At 48.8% G+C, this 19,618-nt stretch overlaps 1 protein-coding gene across 2 annotated transcripts in view; it reads left to right on the top strand.

Annotated features, from left to right (window-relative positions):
- Positions 1-19,618, top strand: part of NUP133 (nucleoporin 133) — an 899,557-nt gene that overhangs the window by 342,339 nt on the left and 537,600 nt on the right. For both annotated transcript variants that reach the window (XM_082249111.1, XM_082249110.1), the window contains exon 11: positions 9,886-9,965. In XM_082249111.1, coding sequence (XP_082105237.1) covers positions 9,886-9,965 — 80 coding nt within the window. The remainder of the gene's footprint in view (positions 1-9,885; positions 9,966-19,618) is intronic.

The following is a 19,618-nucleotide window of genomic DNA, read 5'->3' as shown; positions in this document are numbered from 1 at the left end:
TTTGGTCGTGCAAATCGCTTACCAGCTACTGGAAAAAAATATGCTCCATTATCTCCCAGATCACTAATAAGACCTTAGCCCCTGACCCAGCTTTGGCATTGCTACTCTTAGGCATAGACACCCTCCCGCCTACATTGAGAAACTTAACCTCCCACATATTCATGGCTTCCACCTTGGCTATAGCACGCCACTGGCACAGTCTGCCACCTCCCAACCCCTCTGAGGTGATTGCCCAGATCCAGCTTAACTGTCAATATGAACGTCTCTTGGCGCTAAGGGAGAAGGATATCATTAAGTTTAATGGGGTGCGGGTGTCTCTCTATCCGGACTTCTCGGCGGAGGTGCAAAAGAAGCGTGCTAAATTCCACGAGGTCAAACAACGCCTGCAGAAGGTGCACCTGCCATATGTGATGCTTTACCCTGCCCGGTTGAGAGTGACCGCCAGGGGTAAAACCCACTTTTTCCAGACCGCGGGTGAGGCTGCGGAGTGGCTGGATGTCAACGAACCGTCCTTGCAGGTCCGACAGAGAGGGAGCAGATCCTTGAGGATGCCTTAGCCGTTTGGATGCTTTCCTGCGTCTCCCCTGTTGGAGGAGATTTTCTTTGCCTTACCGGAGGCCTTTTACCGTTGGCCTGTTCAGGCTGGATAGTTCTACATTTTCTATGACAGTGATGTGTACAGCTGTTATGTGACGCCTACTGTGCTGTCTGACGGAGTGTGTTTGCATGTTGCCTACTCCGTGGATAACTCCTGTGCCGTGTTGGCACTGTTTTGTTTTTCTTTCCCTTTCTCTTTTTCTGGCCCCGGATGTCTGGACTCTGGGACAAGTTTTTTTTTACTCCAGGGCTTTGCTCCATGTTTTTCAGCTTCCGGAAGGGGACTGCTTCCTGCTCTGCGAGCGACCCGGGGTGCTGGGTCCTGCTGCACCTGTGCTTGCTGCTCTTTTTATTGTTTTCCTTACCCTGACTGTACTTACACTTTATGGAATATGTCTAGTATACCTCTAGTCTCCTGGAATGTTCGGGGCTTGGGAGATCCCCTAAAGAGGGCTATGGTGAGCTCTGTTCTGCGCAAGTATCACCCAGCGATTGTTGGCCTTCAGGAGACGCATCTCACTGTGGACACAATCGGCTGTGTACTGTATGCTTGGGCCCAACAGATCTACCATTCCACGCATACCTCCTTTTCCAGGGGGGTGTGTATTTTGGCTCATAGATCGGTGGACTACCAGGGAATTTCCAAATGTTGTGACTCGGCGGCAGATTTATATTCTTGCACTGTACCAAATGCTCCCGTACCTGTGTTATTTCTGTGGTTTATGTCCCGCCTCCTTTTTTTCGCTTCATGAGCTGAGGGAGCTGGTGAGATTTACCTTGGACAAGCCCCATGCATTGCTGTATGTGCTGGGGACTTCAATGGGGTGCTGGATCCTTCCAAAGATAGACACCCACCTCCTAGCGTAATGGCCGGGCACCCGTGGTACCCCGTTGGCACGTTTTCTGGGAGATATGTCTTTGGTGGATATGTGGCGGACCCGGCACCCTGCTGCTACCCAGTTTTCATGTTACTCTAAAATGCATGGTTCTTTGTCCCGTATAGATTTGTGTGTGGGTACCCCTTTGTCCTTGGCGACGGTGTCTAAAATACAGTATGCCTCTAGGGGTGTTTCTGACCACTCCCACCTGGTATGCTGGCTGGAGTTGAGACCTCAGTCGTCCCTGTCTCGGCTCCCTTGGCGTCTCAATGCCTCCTGGTTAAAACTTTTTCCCCATGATAGTGATTTACCTAGAGCTATGTCCCACTTCTTTTTGGATAATGCTTTGTACCCTGATGTGTTGGTTCAATGGGATGCGTTTAAGTGCTATCTAAGGGGGGTGTTTATTGATGTCATTAACAAAGTTAAATCTTCTACTATAGAATGGGAGGCTCACCTGACTGCGCATGTGAGGAATCGGGAGGAGGAGTATATTGGCCAACCCACTGAGGCGTCCCGGACAGCCTGGTTGTCTGCTCAGGATGCGCTGACTAGCTTTGTCTCACATAGGGCGGAGCGCAAGGGTTTCTTTTCCAAGGTCACTTTTTATGAAGAGGGGGAGCAGACTGGCCGTCTCCTGGCAAAACTTGTTAATATGCGCCCTGCGGCTCCTGCTATAGGGGCCCTTAGGTTGCCTTCGGGCACCCTGGTTAATTCTTCAGAGCAGGTTATGGCAGAGTTGGTTCGCTTCTATACCGAGCTCTACTCCTCTAGAGTGTCATATACTGTCTTGGAACTGACTGAGTACCTTCAGGGGGTTGATTTTCCCGCTTTATCGGCGGCCCATAGGATCCAATTGGATGCTCCTATTACATTGGAGGAGCTTCGGGAGGCGGCCAGCTCTTTTCCCACCTTTAAGGCTCCGGGGGATGATGGGTTACCCATGGAAGTGTACCAGACCTTCCCTGACACCTTACTGCCACGACTGTTGCGGGTCTTTAATGAGGCTCTGCGCTGCGGTCGTCTGCCCTCGTCCAGGTCTGCTGCCAGTATCATGTTAATCCTGAAGCCGGATAAGTCTACTGTAGATCCCGGCTCTTATAGGCTATCTCTTTGTTACAATCTGACGTTAAGATCCTGGCCAAGGTGCTCGCTCGTCGCTTGAACCTGGTGGTAGCCACCATTGTTCATGATGACCAGGCGGGGTTTATGCCTAACAAATCTACGGCTGTCAATCTCTGTAGGCTATATGTCAATATGCAGAGTAGAGCGGACAATGTGGGCTCTCGAGCCCTCTTGTCCCTTGATGCTAATAAAGCCTTCGACAGTGTCGAGTGGGGGTATCTTTGGGCAGTGCTGGAGAAGTTCAGTTTCGGTCCTACGTTCATAGCGTGGGTCCGGCTTATTTACCGAGCTCCGCGAGCGGTAATAAGAGAGGGGGGCAGACAATCGGCACCATTTCTCCTGGAGAGGGGGACTAGGCAGGGATGCCCTCTGTCCCCCTTAATGTTTGCCCTGGCCATAGAGCCCCTGGCAGCGAGACTTCGGGCCAGCGCCTCGTGGTGGGCTTTCAGTACGGGACTTTGCAGGAAAAGATACTTTTGTATGCTGATGACATGTTTCTGCTCCTGGGTGACACGGGACCGTCCCTTTGTGCGGTGATGCACATCATTACTGAGTTTGGCGGCTTCTCGGGCCTGACCATCAACTGGTCCAAGTCGGCCTTCTTGCCGCTGGACCAGGGGGTGGATCCCCAGTTGCCTACTTTTTGTCCGGTGCAGGTAGTGCAGCAGTTCAAATACCTAGGGGTAGTGATCTCCGCTGTCATCACTGATTATTGTCGCCTGAATCTCTTCCCACTTCTGACGAGATTCAGGGACAAGGTGGCCATTTGGTCCCAACTCTGGCTTTCGGTGGCTGGTCAAGCTAATCTGGTGAAGATGATCTTAATGCCCCAACTTTTGTACTTTCTCCATAATTCCCCGCTAGTTATCCCTTTGAGGTTGTTCCGTTTGGTGAACTCCTCTTCCGCTCCTTGCTGTGGAGGTCGGCTGTTGCCAGAATATGCCTTGAACAATTGTACAGGCCCAAGGATAGGGGGGGCCTGGCCTTTCCTAACCCTTGGATCTATTATTTGGTGGCGCAGTTGCAGCATTTGGTGAGGGCCCTCCATGGGGGGGACCAAGGCGATGGGGACTCTACGGTTCGGGTTGTGCTCCATGAGGTTGTAGCGCGTGGGGTTCCGGAGGCCCTAGAGTCACAGCTCTTCTTGAAATCGAACAAACTATTTCCCACCTATAGCTTAATGCACAAAATACGGACTAAGGCGAAACAACTGCAGGGGGCTGCCGGCTTTACTGAATATAGCTTACTTTGGGATAACTTGACTTATCCAGAGCTGGCCAAGCTGCCATGTGTGGCGGGCGCGGGGAGTTACTCACCTTAAGCAGGTGTTCCTCCGGGGACGCTTGTTGGATTTTGCCCAGTTAAGTGCAGACTATGACTTACCTCCGAGCATGCTGTTTTCATATTTACAGCTGTGGCATGCAATGCAGGCTCAGCCCTCCTTGCTCTGCCCGAAACTGTCCCCGACTCCAGTTTTTACTATGATGAGGCGCTGCATTACGACTAAAGGATTTATCTCGGAATGTTATTCTATGTTGCTGACTGACTACTTGGAGAAATTTCCTAGCCCTGCTAAATCTCATTGGGAGGCGGATGTTGGGGATATCAGCGATGATCAGTGGGATGAGGCCTTGGAGACGCTGCGTACATGCTCCCTTAGCTTTGCGCAGCGACTCTCCCAACTTTACATACTCCTCCGGGTGCACCGCACCCCCCTCCGTCTCTATAGGATGGGTCTTAGACCGGACTCCTTGTGCACCAGGTGTAGTAGGGATTGTGGAGACCTCATTCACCTCCTGTGGCATTGCTCCAAGCTCCACAGGTATTGGGCGGCGGTGGTCCAGACTGTTAACGCTGCGTTTTCATTGTCTGTGCCCGGATCCGAAGCCGTGCCTCCTTGGCATGGTGGAGGACTACTCACCTGATGTCAACGTGCGATTGGCGTTGTCGAGGTCTTTTTTTTCAGGCCCGGAAACTTATTTTGCAGCACTGGACTTCTCCGTCCCCTCCCTCGCTGGAGATGTGGGTGAGGGCTGTTGGCACTACTCTACGGTGTGAACGCCTAATTTATCAGCATAGAGGTGTCCCACTGAGGTATGACAAAATTTGGGCTGGGTGGTTGGCACAACCGGGCCTGGCCCCTGCAGATCTCATCATGGATCGCTTATTGCAATAGTCCCTTATGTGTTTTGATTGTGGATATGGGGTGGGATCTGTATGCTCTGTTGTGTAGCCATGCTTGCGTGCATAGATATGCTATGTCTTGCTGGGAATGCATTCTTCTGGGGATGTTATGTTTCATGTATTTGACTGTTTGCGCCCGCTTTGTAAGGGAGCTTGTTATGTGAAGCCTGTGAATTTTCTATTTTGTTCAATAAACTTTGTTTCGGATTTAAAAAAAAAAAAGGGGTTCCCTGCAGACCGCTGTGATTGGCACTCTTAAAGCGACAGTGCTCCGTTTTTTTTTTATTTGCACTATGGAGTCCCAAACTGGAAAATCTCCCTCAGACCCACTCTGTGCGACTCCCAGACAGTCCGGATCACAGTCGCTGGCCGTGATTTCAGCTGCCCTGGAAAGCCTGGCGACTAAAGCTGTTTAAGTCATGAAAAATTGTGATACCTGAAAACAGCCGCTGCCTTCTCCTCTGATTCAGAGGCTGATGAGGTCACCCTGGACACCCCCTTACCTGAGGGATCGCTGTCCTCGCAATCAGAAGGTGAAAAGGACCTGTCTTCATCTGCAGGGCAGGAACGCACATTAGTGAAAGCCCTGATTATTTTAGCGAGGATACTTTCAAATTGTCTGAGCCCATGCCGCGGTTGGCTTTTGGCTCCCAAAAGTCTCAGAAATTTGGCAGGGTTTTCCTTTGTCCAGACACCTTTCTTGATATTGTGAATGACCAGTGGCAGCGCATTAAGCACGTGTTCTAAACGCTTTAAACGCTGGCATCCTTTTGCTGAAAAGGTCTCCAACCGTTGGACGGTGCCACCTAGGGTGGACCATTCAGTTTCCAGATTGAACAAATCTACCCTGGTGCCTGTGGAGGATTCCCCAGTTTTTACGGATCCAGTGGACAGGCGGGTGGAACCCCTTTCCAACCATCTTAATGTACTGGCGGGTTCCACTTTAAAACCGGTTTTCGTGCCTGTGTTGGTTTCACAGACGGTGATGGAATGGATTAGGGGGTTGCGAGAGTCTTCGGAGCCTGAGACTGTTCCTCCTGGAACAGCTGGAACTGTTGAACCAGGTGATCCAGGCTCTGGTGTTCCTGTGTGATGCGTCTATGGATGCGGCTCCCCTGGTGGCCAGGGTGTCGGACGCATTTAAGATGCATGGTCTGGTTGAAGAATTTGTTGGCTGACCAAGCTTCTAAAAAGGCCTTAGCTGCTCTCCCCTTTCTACTAGACAGGTGGTTTGGTGACTCATTGGATGAGTTGATCAAGGGCCTGACTGGCGGGAAGAGTACTCGTCTTAATCTTCCAAGGGTAAGACGCCCCGTCCTAAGCAGCGTCCCTCCTTTTCTGCTCATAGACGTTTTTTTTTTTTGTGCCTCTGGGGCGCAAGAAAAGGGTAAGCCATTCAGAACTTCTGGAGGTGCTAAAGAAGCCCTGGGGCAAGACCAACGCTGGTCAGTCCGGTGCTGCAGACAAGTCCTCTTTAGCATGAAGGAGCACCCTCACCCATCTTAGGGGTGAGGGGACATCTGTGTTTCTTTCCGGAGCCCTGGACTTCCCTCATTCAGGATGATTGAGTTTGTGAACTGGTTTGTTCTGGGTACAATATCAAATTCTGGTCCCGGCCAGGGGACAGGTTCTTTCAGTCAAATCTTCACCTGTCTCTGGAGCATTTAAAGGATCTGCTGGAGGCTGTGCGAGATCTCCTGGCTCAAACGCTCTCAAGGTTTCTATTCAATCCTGTTCACTGTGCCCAGAAAGGAGGGCAAGTTTCAAATTGAGTCCATTCGGTCGGTGGTGGCATCTTTTGAGTCAGGGGGGTTTTATGGCTTCCATCGATCTCAAAGATGCATATCTCTACGTACCCATATTCGAGGGACAGCAGCGATTCCTCCGCTTTACGGCGGCAGAGGAGCACTTTCAATTTGTGGTGTTACCCTTTGGTCTTGCCTCGGCTCCCAGAGTTTTTACCAAGGTCCGAGCCCCTGTGCTGGCCTTGTTGCGTCAACGAGGTATCTCCATTGTGGGGTATCTGGACGATCTCCTGTTGCGAGCAGTTTCCCATTCGGATCTGCTGGACAATGTCTTCATCGCCATTCAGACCCTTCAGGAATTCGGGTGGACTATCTCCGTGGAAGCCCAATAGGGAGGAAACGCGTCATAGCGAAGGAGTCACTGCGCCGTCAGTCATAACAGCCACGGCTTGCACTGCAGGCAGCCGCCGCTCTCCAGACAGAACTTGCATCTTCGTTTTTTCCTGTAAGTGCAATCTTTACTTTTCTAAAAAATGTGATAAAAGGTAATGCACTATTAGTCTCTTCCCTCATTTTCATGGTGCACCTTATAGGACTGTCATTCCGAGAGAAGAACCAGGAAACACCAGGAGTCCCTCATTTACATATCCACAGAGTCTACATTCATTACATGTTTGGAAACAGTGGGATCTGGTAAGCAGCAGGGTTGAGTGTTGGGGAAGCTCTGTGCCCAGGGAACTTGGACGACAGAAGTCTAACTTGCCGATCAATATCCTTGAGCTGAGACCGATCAAGCTCTGCCTGCTTCACTGGTTGAGTTGGCTACACGGCTCTCCGGTTTGGGTCCAGACGGACAATGCCACAGCCGTGGCTTACATCAATCAAGGGGGCGGCCAAGGAGGTGACCAAGATTCTTGTTTGGGCAGAACACAATGTTCCGGCTCTATCCGCGGTCCACATCCCGGGTGTGGAGAATTGGCAAGCGGATTACGGGAATCGTCAGGTGTTAGATTGGGGAGTGGTCCCTGCATCCGGAGGTGTTTCATCTCATGTGTGCCTTGTGGGGGACTCCAGAGGTGGATTTGTTTGTGTCTTGCCTCAACAGGAAAGCTCAGAGGTTTGTGCCCAGATCCCGGGATCCTCTGGCCAACGCCACAGACGCTCTGGTGGCTCCTTGAAGTCAGTATTGCCTGATATATGCCTTCCCTCCGCTAGTTCTCCTGCCGAGGTTTCTTCCCAGGGTGGCAATGGGAGGCATTCCGGTTGTTCTGATGGCACCAGACTGGCCTCGGCGGTCTTGGTGCGCTGAACAGGTAAAAATGTTCATGAATCCTCTATGGCGTCTTCCTCTGCGGGAAATTCTTCTATCTCAAGGACCGATCTTCCATCCTGCTTTATGATCGCTGTCTTTAACAGGCTTGCTGTTGAAAGCAAGGTTTTGAGGGATAGAGGTCTCCTACCATTTTGAAGGCCAGGAAATTACCTCTAGGAAGATCTATGATTGTATTTTGAATTTGTACATTTAATAGTGTGATTTGCTGCAGCTGCACCCTCGCTCTTTTGCGATAGCTAGGGTTCTGGCCTTTTTGCAGAAATGGTTGAGCAGTGTTTGGCGTTGGGGGACTGTCAAGGGCCAGGTGTCGGCCTTGGCTATTTACTTCCAACGTCCATTGGCTACTCAGTTTTATTTGCACCTTCATTCAGGGGGTGTGTCATCTGTCCCCTCCGAGGAGATCCACATTGCCTCCGTGGGATCTTAATCTGGTTTTGGTTGTTCTTCAAAAGCCTCCTTTTGAGAATATTAGGGAGATTTCTCTGCTTTCTTTGTCACAGAAGGTTGTCTTCCTAGGGGCTATCCCTTCTGCCCGCAAAGTCTGAGTTGGCAGCATTGCCCTTTTGTTCGCCTTATTTGGTGGTCCACAGGGATAAAGTGGTCCTCGTCTTAATCTGTCTTTTCTTCCTAAGGTGGTGTCAGATTTTCACCTGGATGAAGAGATTGTGTTGCCTTCTTTATGTCCTAAGCCTAAACATCACAAAGAAGTTGCCTTGCACTCTCTGGATGTGGTTCGGGCAATAAGGGTTTATTTGATGGTTATTTAGTCCATCAGGAAGTCGGACTCTTTGTCCCTCTGGACGGTCCTCACAAAGGTTTGGCTGTGTCCGCTGCTACCATTTCGAGATGGATCAGGCAGACGGTGGTTCAGGCTTATTAAATCAAGGGTCAGGTTCCTCCTTTCCCTGTGATGGTGCATTCTACTAGAGCGCTGAGTGCCTCTTGGGCTTTTCGCCATCAGGCTTCTGTTGTACAAGTTCTTAAGGCAGCGACTTGGTCGTCTGTACACACCTTTACCAAATTTTACAAGGTGGATTTGTTGGCATCTTCAGATGCCTCTTATGTCCACAAGGTTTTTCAGGCTGCTGTTTCATAAGAGAATGTTGGTTTGTACTTCTCTTCAGGGTCTTTTTTCTGGGTTAGCTCATGTTGTTTGGTTGAGCTCCATGTTGCCCCCAGTTGGCTATGTTTAGCCTGTTGGAGTTGACGTTACTATCCGGTTGTTGTTTTCCCACCCCTCATACCTACACTGTTTTAGGACATCCCACTTGGCTCATAGAGATGAGGCTGTGTCTGTCGATGGATGATAGAGAAAATACGATTTTTGTAACATTTTACCGTAAAATCTTTTTCTCTGATGTCTGTCAACAGACGCAGCAACCAACCCTCGGTTTGGGGTTGGTTCTTTTGTCTTCACTGCTTTTAAACTAAACTGATGTGCTGAATAGTGCAGTGGGGTTTATGCCTAGAGGGACAGCTCCCTGGGCGTGTGTATTCCAATGTTACTGCCTAAACTACTCCTGATGGGAGGAACATAAACCTTATGGAGATGAGGCTGTGTCGACGGACATCAAAGAAAAATATTTTACGGTAAGATCTTACAAAAATCTTTTTTCCTTCCACTTAATTGTGCCACTTTGTGTTGGTCTATCACAAAAAGTCCCAATAAAATACATTTACGTCTTTGGTTGTAACATGACAACCTGTGGAAAATTTCAAGGGATATGAAAACTTTCAAGGCACTGTATAATCGCCTATCGTACACTATTTAACTGCAATATTTGTTTAGTATTAGTAGTGTACAAGTAGATATGTTAGTGCAGTACAGGCTCCTCATTTAGTCACTTGGGTTACATAGCCAAAAACATTAAATGTATCTCCAATATACACTTTTTTTTTTTCTTTTTTTAATATATATGTACTCTTGTATATTGACTGTATACCATAGTTTTGATGATAAATATTTTTTACAACAAATGTATTTGCTGGAAGCCTCCTAACCAGATACTCTATTCTGACATAGATTGTGTTGATGGAAAATAGAGAAACCATTCATCATGACAAGACCAAGTTGCTGAAGGCTGCCTTTTTGCAATATTGCAGGTATTGACCTTTTATTTGTTTTATGGTTTTTGACTATTCTGTAAAAGGCATTTCTTTTTTATTTTTTGGGCCAATAAAAAATTTTATGGTAAAATCTAAATTTTAAGGTTTTCATGGGAGGGGGGGGGGGGGGGAGGTGGAATCTACCAATGGGGACATAATTCTGGTGACATCTAACAGAATTACCTCTCACTTCCCCTTTTACATACTCTTTTTAACCAGGGTGCCTAAAATGTTCTTGACCAATGTACTGACATAGAAAAGGCAGAGACTATTGCATCTCTGTGACTAGATTGTATATATGAAGATTGCTAATTAAATGAGAAGGGCAAATGAATAGGTTCAGGTATCCATAACCTAGTAGTGAGATAAGAGTGAGAATTTGTAAGGGGGGTCACAATAAGAGTTTTGGGTAGAAAGGGGGCACACTGAATGGGGGGGGGGATTGGGTGGTGCCAGCTGTAAAAAAATAAATAAAAGGGGGTGAGGGGGGCTAAAGGTAAGTGGGAAATATGATGGGTAAAGGAACCCAGGGGACTGATAGTAAAATGTGCATGTCATTTAGAACATAGATAAGACGAATACAGGTATGATGACCTATGCATGGGTTAGCTAAAGTTCTGGCAGCTAGAAGTTAAAAGTAAATGGTAGCTAGTAGAACTAGAAAATGGTTAAATACTCCATAAGCCGGATACCCTGTATGTGGGGTAGCCATTGTAACGTTATGAACACGAATGCTCATAGTTTAGACCATCTTTCTGAGTTCACAGCTCTCATGTTTAGGGACAACTTGGACTAGAGATTACTAAGACATGGTTCAATCATTCAAATAACTATACCAGGGTACTCACTGTACAGGAAAGACAGTTAAGAGGGGAAGTTGAGTTGCCAAATATGTCAAAAATAGTACATGACAGAGAGGGTGTGGCGTCAGCGCGGAAGATGGCCGCTTTGGACCAGAGCTCCGCTTGGCCACCCGGGACACCGCACGACTGTAGCTATCCCAGCCACAGCATCTGGCCTCCACCTCCCATGCCGCCGACTCATCGTATGACCCACCGCAAGCCAAATCATTGGAAGCCCGCGAGAATAGAGAGCTTCTTCCTCCCCCTCTCTGCCGGACTACAGCAAGATGGCGCCGGCCGACACCAGCATGAGGCCCATACAGCGGGAGCTAAAACAATCCTCAGACAGGTCGGTAACCTGGACAGTGGGGACTCTTCCAGATCCTCCTTCCCTGTGTCTCCCTCATCCAGGAGCTCTGCTAAAGCTAGGCCCCACAGGGGATCCCCTCCAGCTGCTGACACTTACACAGGGATGGCTCACTCCTCTTCCATGCCTGATGCAGTGAACCCCATTGTCAGCACTCCAGATACTATGGCAGCATTCCCCACCGAAGGCCATCCCGTGTCTGACACGGTGCTGAAAAATATGCTGATGACACTCAGGTCCTCCCTGCATGAAGACATGTTGCAATGCCTCAGACAGGTGAAGCAGGATGTACAGCACCTGGGTGACGGGGTAGATATCCTTGAAAGCTCAATGTCCAAGTGTGCCTTATCTTATAACACACTGGTTGAAGCGCATAACTCTCAATGTGATGATATCTCCTGGATCAAAGACAAATTAGTGGACCTGGAGGACCGATCCAGGAGGAACAACCTGAAGCTCAGGGGTACAGAATCATTAATTCAATTTGCTAAAGACTTATTATCTGCCCTGGTTCCCACACTCTCAGGATCAGACCTCCTGATTGACAGTATCCACCTAATTCCGGAACCCAATTTTACTGCTACAGATCTTCCCCGAGATGTATTACTGAGTGCATTTTTTCCGCTCCAAAGAGCTAATTATGTTGGCCGTCAGACAGCTGTCTACTCTACCAGGTGAATTTCCCCATGTGCACATACTTCCCGACTTGTCTCGCTACGCGCTACAGAGACTCGTTGAGGAATCACAAAATCGCCCATAAATGGAAGTATCCTGCGTCCTTTTCTATCACGCACAATGGGACCACAGTTCTCATCACCACCCTGGAAGAGGGAATCTTGACTTTACAAAAATGGGGTATTGTTCCCCCACCTCTGAAATCACCCCTGGAGCTTCGGCGACTATGCCATTGGGTGACACCTAGCAGGTGGTCTCCAGAAAACAATCCATTAAAAAGAAAACCGCAACTGGTGGTATGCTCACGTCACATGTGATTACTACCTAGTCCCTGGACTTGGGCATTCTAGTTGTCCCACTGGCCCTCTGTGCCTTGATACAGGCACTGCCTGTCCTTGGACTGTTTCTTATCTTTTACTTCGCGCTCTGCGCATCCGTGAGCTCACTGTTGTCGCTCCCTTTTCTTCCTATGCAACTTGTTTTCAACATGCCTACGACTACTATACTCACACTGGACAAGTCTGATATACACCATGCTACTTATGTCTACTATACCAGCACTTCCCTCGCTACTAATGACACTTTTTTTCCACCATGACGATTAAATTTCTATCACTAAATGTGAAAGGTTTAAATCATCCAGCAAAAATATTCTCCCTATGGACATTTGTGGCACCCGCGCTGATGTTGTACAGGAAACCCACTTCATGTCTAGCTGCCCGCCAAAGTTCTCACTCAAGGACTTTCCTCATATCTTTTTCACCAGTGCCCCCGAGAAGAAAAAGGACTCATGCTTACCATCAAACATACAGTGGCCTTTAACCTTAAGGAACTCCTGCAAGATCCCTATGGTCGCTTACTGGTTGTGAAAGGAGACTTTAATGGATTGCCTCTTGCGTTGGTGTCGGTGTACGCCCCTAACACGCGCCAGGGACCTTTTCTTCGAAGACTCCTCAAGAATGTTTTGGTATCGGATAATGTTAATATGTTATGTAGGGATTTCAATATGGTGGTCGACCCCGGGCTTGACACCTCAGCTCCCGCCGAGGGCTGACGACACTCCCTAGGACCACTGTTGTATAAAGAATAACTTTACAATGTCTGGAGGTGTCAGCACAGCTCAGAGAAAGATTACACGTTCTACTCCTACAGATATGGTTTGTATTCACGCCTGGATATGTTTATTGCTGACTTATATCTACTGGGCAGAACCTCCTCCACGTCCATCAGAAGCAACACTTGGTCTTACCATGCGGCTGTGGAGATGTTCCTGGACCAGGGGGCCCCTAGGGGCAGTACATATATCTTGCGCTTTGACACTAGAATTATTCAAGATCCCCTCACGGCTTCTCATATCCAAAATCTCCTGACAGAGTATTTTCAGCTAAATGCCCACTCGATCTCCGATCCCTGGATACTCTGGGGAGCCCATAAGGCCTACATGCGAGGGGTCTTTTTGCAAAAAAAAAGCTAGGGCTAAACAGCTCTATCATCATAAACTCACGGAACTCCTTGCGGAGATGCAAGCTCACGAGACTGCCCATAAGCTCACACCTACCCCTGCTCTGGCCGCTAGCCTAACTAAATTGTGCAATGCACTTAAATCCCATCTTATGGACCAATGCGGCTGTCACCTTCACTGGCTTAAATTATCCTACTATTCTAATGCCAATAGGGCAGGCATCTGGCCAATGGACTGAAGATCAAACAGGCTAGGTCCAGGATTGACCACTTGCTCCTCTCACAGGCCGGTTCTAGGCTCACCCACCCTAAGGACATAGCCAATGAATTTGTGAGATATTACAGCAACCTCTACAACTTGCATCTTGACGCTAACACCAACCTGCCCACTCCCGACTCTATACAGGATTTCCTATCCAAACTCCATTTGACCAAACTCTGAGGAACATTTACAGCTACTAAATGCCCCCTTCATCCCTGCTGAAATCCCGAAAATCATCGCCACCCTCCCTAATGGTAAATCCTCGGGGCCGGACGACTTTACCAACTAATATTTTAAACTGAACATTCACCTTGTGAGCCCTTATCTAGCTGTGGTATTTACTAAAGCTACTAGCGCCTTGTGTCTCCCTCCAGAGATGTTGGGTGCTTATTTCACCACAATCCCCAAACCTGGTAAGGACCCTAGTCTCCCTTCTTACTATCGGCCCATATCCCTCTTAAACAGTGACGTAAAAATATATGCCAAAGCAATCACTGCTCGCCTTCAACCGATTCTTCTATTTCTCATACGCAAGGATCAACTAGGTTTTATGCCCAGCAGGCAAACATCTGATGCCACCTGTCGCCTCATTAATCTTATTCACTTTGCCGAAAAAACTTGAACGCCTTCTCTGCTCCTCACATTGGATGCAGAGAAGGCGTTTGACAGGGTTAACTGGGACTACATGCGTATGACTACATGCTTTTCAGGTCCTATACTTTCATCCATACGGTCTCTCTGCTCCTCCCCATCAGTGCAAGTGCTCACCTCCGGCGTGGTGTCCTCACCCTTCACGTTGACCAACGGCACTCATCAGGGTTGCTCGTTATTGCCAACGGTTTTCAATCTAGTCATCAAACCTCTTGCGGTGGCAATACGTTCCCACCCTGACGTTGCAGGATTCCTCATTGGTGCAGTGGAACACAAAATAAGTATTTTCGCTGATGATGTACTTTTAATACTCACTGACCCTGCTAAATCATTCCCTACTGCATACAAGATACTGTTGGAATTTAGCTCCATTTCCTATTCTAAACTTAATGCCACAAAATTGTTGGCATTAAACTTGGGTATCTACTCTGACCTGGCTAATACACTACAAACATCCTATCCTTGGACCACTGAAAAGATCACATACCTCGGGGTTCACCTAACCCCTTCTATCTCCCAACTTCTACTTGCTAATATAAATCCCCTTTGGACTAAAACCACTTGTGAAATGTCTGCCATGGCTAAACTGGAGCTCTCATGGGGCGGCAGAATGGTGGCTTATAAAATGTCAATACTGCCCCAAATTCTTTATCGGCTTCCCCAGTACACGTCTTAAGGCCCCAGGGCCGCCTTTAGAAATTTTGGGGCCCCTTACACAGTTTTAGGCCTGGGCCCCCCGGTCCCCCATCTCCCCAGTCCCTAGACCTGACCATCTACATTCCCCTGGGCCCACCCACTGGCAGTCCCACTGAGTCCAATTTCATGTCCTCCTCCTCCAGTCTAATCTCCCTGATCCCATGTCCTTCTCCTCCTCCTTCAGTCCCATCTCCTACGTCATTCCTCTGTCCCATCTCCTCCATCCCATGTCCTTCTCGTCCTCCATCCCATGTCCTTCTCGTCCTCCATCCCATGTCATTCTCGTCCCCCATCCCATGTCATTCTCGTCCCCCATCTCATGTCCTTCTCGTCCCCCATCCCATGTCCTTCTCGTCCTCCATCCCGTGTCCTTCTCGTCCTCCATCCCGTGTCCTTCTCGTCCTCCATCCCGTGTCCTTCTCGTCCTCCATCCCGTGTCCTTCTCGTCCTCCATCCCGTGTCCTTCTCGTCCTCCATCCCGTGTCCTTCTCGTCCTCCATCCCGTGTCCTTCTCGTCCTCCATCCCGTGTCCTTCTCGTCCTCCATCCCGTGTCCTTCTCGTCCTCCATCCCGTGTCCTTCTCGTCCTCCATCCCGCGTCCTTCTCGTCCTCCATCCCGCGTCCTTCTCGTCCTCCATCCCGCGTCCTTCTCGTCCTCCATCCCGCGTCCTTCTCGTCCTCCATCCCGCGTCCTTCTCCTCCTCCATCCCGCGTCCTTCTCCTCCTCCATCCCGCGTCCTTCTCGTCCTCCATCCCGCGTCCTTCTCGTCCTCCATCCCGCGTCCTTCTCGTCCTCCATCCCGCGTCCTTCTCGTCCTCCATCCCGTGTCCGTCTCGTCCTCCATCCCGTGTCCGTCTCGTCCTCCATCCCGTGTCCGTCTCGTCCTCCATCCCGTGTCCGTCTCGTCCTCCATCCCGTGTCCTTCTCGTCCTCCATCCCGTGTCCTTCTCGTCCTCCATCCCGTGTCCTTCTCGTCCTCCATCCCGTGTCCTTCTCGTCCTCCATCCCGTGTCCTTCTCGTCCTCCATCCCGTGTCCTTCTCGTCCTCCATCCCGTGTCCTTCTCGTCCTCCATCCCGTGTCCTTCTCGTCCTCCATCCCGTGTCCTTCTCGTCCTCCATCCCGTGTCCTTCTCGTCCTCCATCCCGTGTCCTTCTCGTCCTCCATCCCGTGTCCTTCTCCTCCTCCATCCCGTGTCCTTCCCCTCCTCCAGTCCCATCTCCTCAATCCCATGTCATTTTCCTCCTCCTCCACCCCATGTCTTCTATCCCATGTCCTTCTCCAGTCACATGTCCTCCTCCTCCTCCAGTCTCATCTCATCCATCCTATGTCCTCCTCCATCCCATGCCCTGTTGCTCCTCCAGTCCCATGTCGTCCTCCTCCTCCAGTCCCATGTTGTCCTCCTCCTCCTCCAGTCCCATGTCGTCCTCCAGTCCCATGTCCTCCTCCAGTCCAATGCCCTCCTCCAGTCCCATCTCCTCCATCCTATGTTCTACTCCATGCCATGTCCTCTTCCTCCTCCAGTCCCATCCCCCCATCCCATGTCCTCCTCTTCCAGGAATCCAGGATAATTCACCACAGACACAATGACCAGACACATTCAGCAGTGTATGAGCACAGCGTCATATCCCAGGATCACACTATGGGGTTTTAACTCCTCCATAATTTAGCCACTTTGGAAACAAAGTGCTTACTTTATACTTTTTATACGGAACTAGAATTTCTAACAGGGTTATATCATTGCATGAGATTTCCCCTCACTTCCTGTATTAGTGTCACCAGAACAGGAAGTGGGGGAATCTCACTGTGGGGAAATAGCTTGCAATTGTTGCCTTATAATGTCCATATTATATATTATACAAGGAAACAATTGCTGGCTATATCCCCACCGGGAGATTACCCGCACTTCCTGTCCCGGTGACACCAAGACAGGAAGTGAGGGGAATCTCCTCTAATGATACAACCCTGTTAAATGTTCTAGTTATGTATAAAACTTAAGAATATACAAAGCAAACATCTTTTTTTTCCCATTTTGGCTAAATTATTGAAGAATTTGAAAAAACATTAGTTTTTTTGTCCCATGGCTTGCAGGAAAAACATTTTTGCTTGATTCCCCCATCAACACAGACAAGGGAAACCCTCCTGCGGAGCCATTGTGTTCTCCCGGTGCCGCCCCTGCCAGGAAAACACAGTGATTATTGCTAGCGGCTACAAGAGCTGCTAGCGATAAGCGTATGTAAAATCTGACAGACTGGTTGTACGTTGTACTCAAGTTGATCGATCTATCAACTTGGGTACCTTCAGCCTGCCCATACATAGTTTAAATCTGCATTTCAAAAGAATCAATCCCATTTACATCTGCCACTCCATAAAGAATGGAGGGTCTGATCAGGTCTGCCTGAAAAATGAACAGGCAGACCCGATCAGACGGCTCATGTTAAAAGGGACCTGAAAAGCAATCTGCATGGATTGCTTTTCAGAGCATTGGCTAGTTTAGTGAACCTGGACTAATAACAGTCACTGTAATGCTACCCATACTGCTGTCCTTTTAACATGGTGACAAAAGCTGATACCTATGCTACACGTGTGTAAAGTTACTTTCACCCTGCTAAAAGGACAGCAATAAGGTTGTAAATACAGTGACTGTAATTAACAGGGCAGGGGCTATGAACTGTACATGTCTTCTAGCTAAATCTAGCAGCTTCAGCAGGAAACATTTCTTTTTAATCTCTCTTACCTCGATCTCTGCAGCAGGTTTTTCTGCAGAAGAATTCAATCCCATCAGCAGGGGAAGCACCAGGCTGTGCAGTGATGGACAGTGCACCCTGTGTACCCATTGGCTAAGGAGGCAGCAGGAGGCGGATCAGCCCGCCTCCTGTTACCTCCTCAGCCAATGAGTAGCTGAAAGGCTCTTAAGTCCCTCCCTCATAACATCTCCCAAGTTCCGGCCCTGCCAGCTTGTTTACTGTGCTTACTATGCACTTATCCTTCGGCGCTTCTCCTGCCTTATGTGTCCCCTGGCTAGTGTATCCTGCACACTTCCTGGATGCCGGGTCCCGGGCCCCTCCAGCCTCTCGGGCCCCCTACATGTGTATTGGCTGCCCCCCCCCACCCTGATGGCGGCCCTGTAAGGCCCTAACGGCTGACAAATGCGTAAATTTGTATGGTGCGGTGGGAAGGCTAGGGTGGCTACTGCCACCCTGGCATTGCCTAAGCATATTTGTGGTGTGAAGTTGCCGGACCTTGGCACTTACTATTGGGCCACACAGGAACAAAACAGGGGCGGGTTTCCTGTTGAGGATGCTCCTCTGTGGTCAATCATTGAAAGATCGCTAATACCAACGGGGGACCCATGCCTGCTCCTTCTGGGTGACCTCTGTCTCCCCTGGGACATTTCTACGCTCCCCCCCCCCCCCCCACAGCCTTGACTGCATGGAGGAGGATAGGGGTTGCACGGGAGGTGTGGGCGGTGGAGTGCACTGCCCCAGAGGCTTCACTACCACTGACTTTATTAGAATTTCATATCCCTTCCCTCAGAGTGTCTTCACTCTTCCCCTTCGGAGTGAGGAACATTTCTCACTTTTACTCTGGGGGCGCTCTGCGCCGCCCGGATGAGATCATGTCCTCCTTTCAATTACCTTCCCACTTATATTTTAAAATTTTGCCAATTTGGTCCTTTTTAACAAAACACCCCTTCAAACAACCCCAAGTGCCCCTCAAAGTCTTGCAGTTCTATCACTCGGTGTGTAAGACTAAGGGTATCTCCTTATTTTACGACCTTCTACTGCCTATGAGCGGTTCCCTAAAATACCCCCCCCCCCGATGATGAGATGGGAATCCGATCTAAAACTTACGTTTTGAGCATCTCGTTCCACATATAAATACTCGCACTGCACGTCTCATTGGGAATTTATGCTAAAAATTCTCAATTGTTGGTATTACACACCCTACAGATATCTAAGATCTTCCCTGCAACTTCCTCAACTTGCTGAAGAAACTGTGGTCAAATGGGTACGTTGGCACACGTTATTCAGGATGTTCAGTCTTGGCATCCTTATGGCTCCCCTGATCTCCCTCATTTAACTGCAACCTCTTTATTTTCCTACACATTTTCAGCTTCTGCATGTTCTAGACTTGCCACCTATGGTTTCCAGTATGAAGGTAATCTCTAGGAATGTAAAGGCCTTCTCTCCCCAGCAAAGCACAGGTGGGTTCTTAGGCATTTTAAGCATCTGAAAGCAGATGTGGCTCTCCTACAGGAGACCCATCTTCCAGAGGTGGATTTCTTACTCCTTCACAAACTGTGGGTGTGAGCAGTTTTAGGCTGCCCTGTGGTGGATAAAAAAGCTGGCTTTATTATCCTCTTACATAAGAATATTAAACCTTACATTTGGTTGTGGCTGACGCTGTAGGACATAAACTCACTATACAGTTGTGTTCAAAATGATTAAACCCCCCGATGCTGTAAAGGGTTTAAGGAATTTAGTGTACATTTGTAATTGTATTCAGAATGAAATCCTACAAGGACTTTTTAAAGAACCATATGCAACTAAAATGACATCAATTGGTTTTGTAATACAGTAGTAAATGTTTATTTTGTGAATTCTTCATTGACACAATTATTCAACCCCTTAAAGACTACCACTCTGAAGAACAGAGGTTCATTGAAGTGTTTTCAATCAGGTATTGAAAACAC

This window comes from Pelophylax lessonae, assembly GCF_965119305.1.
Source record: "Pelophylax lessonae genome assembly, chromosome: 3".
Lineage (NCBI taxonomy): Eukaryota > Metazoa > Chordata > Amphibia > Anura > Ranidae > Pelophylax > Pelophylax lessonae.
The sequence above is the reverse complement of the archived record's forward strand: the minus strand, read 5'-3'. Positions and strand labels throughout refer to the sequence as shown.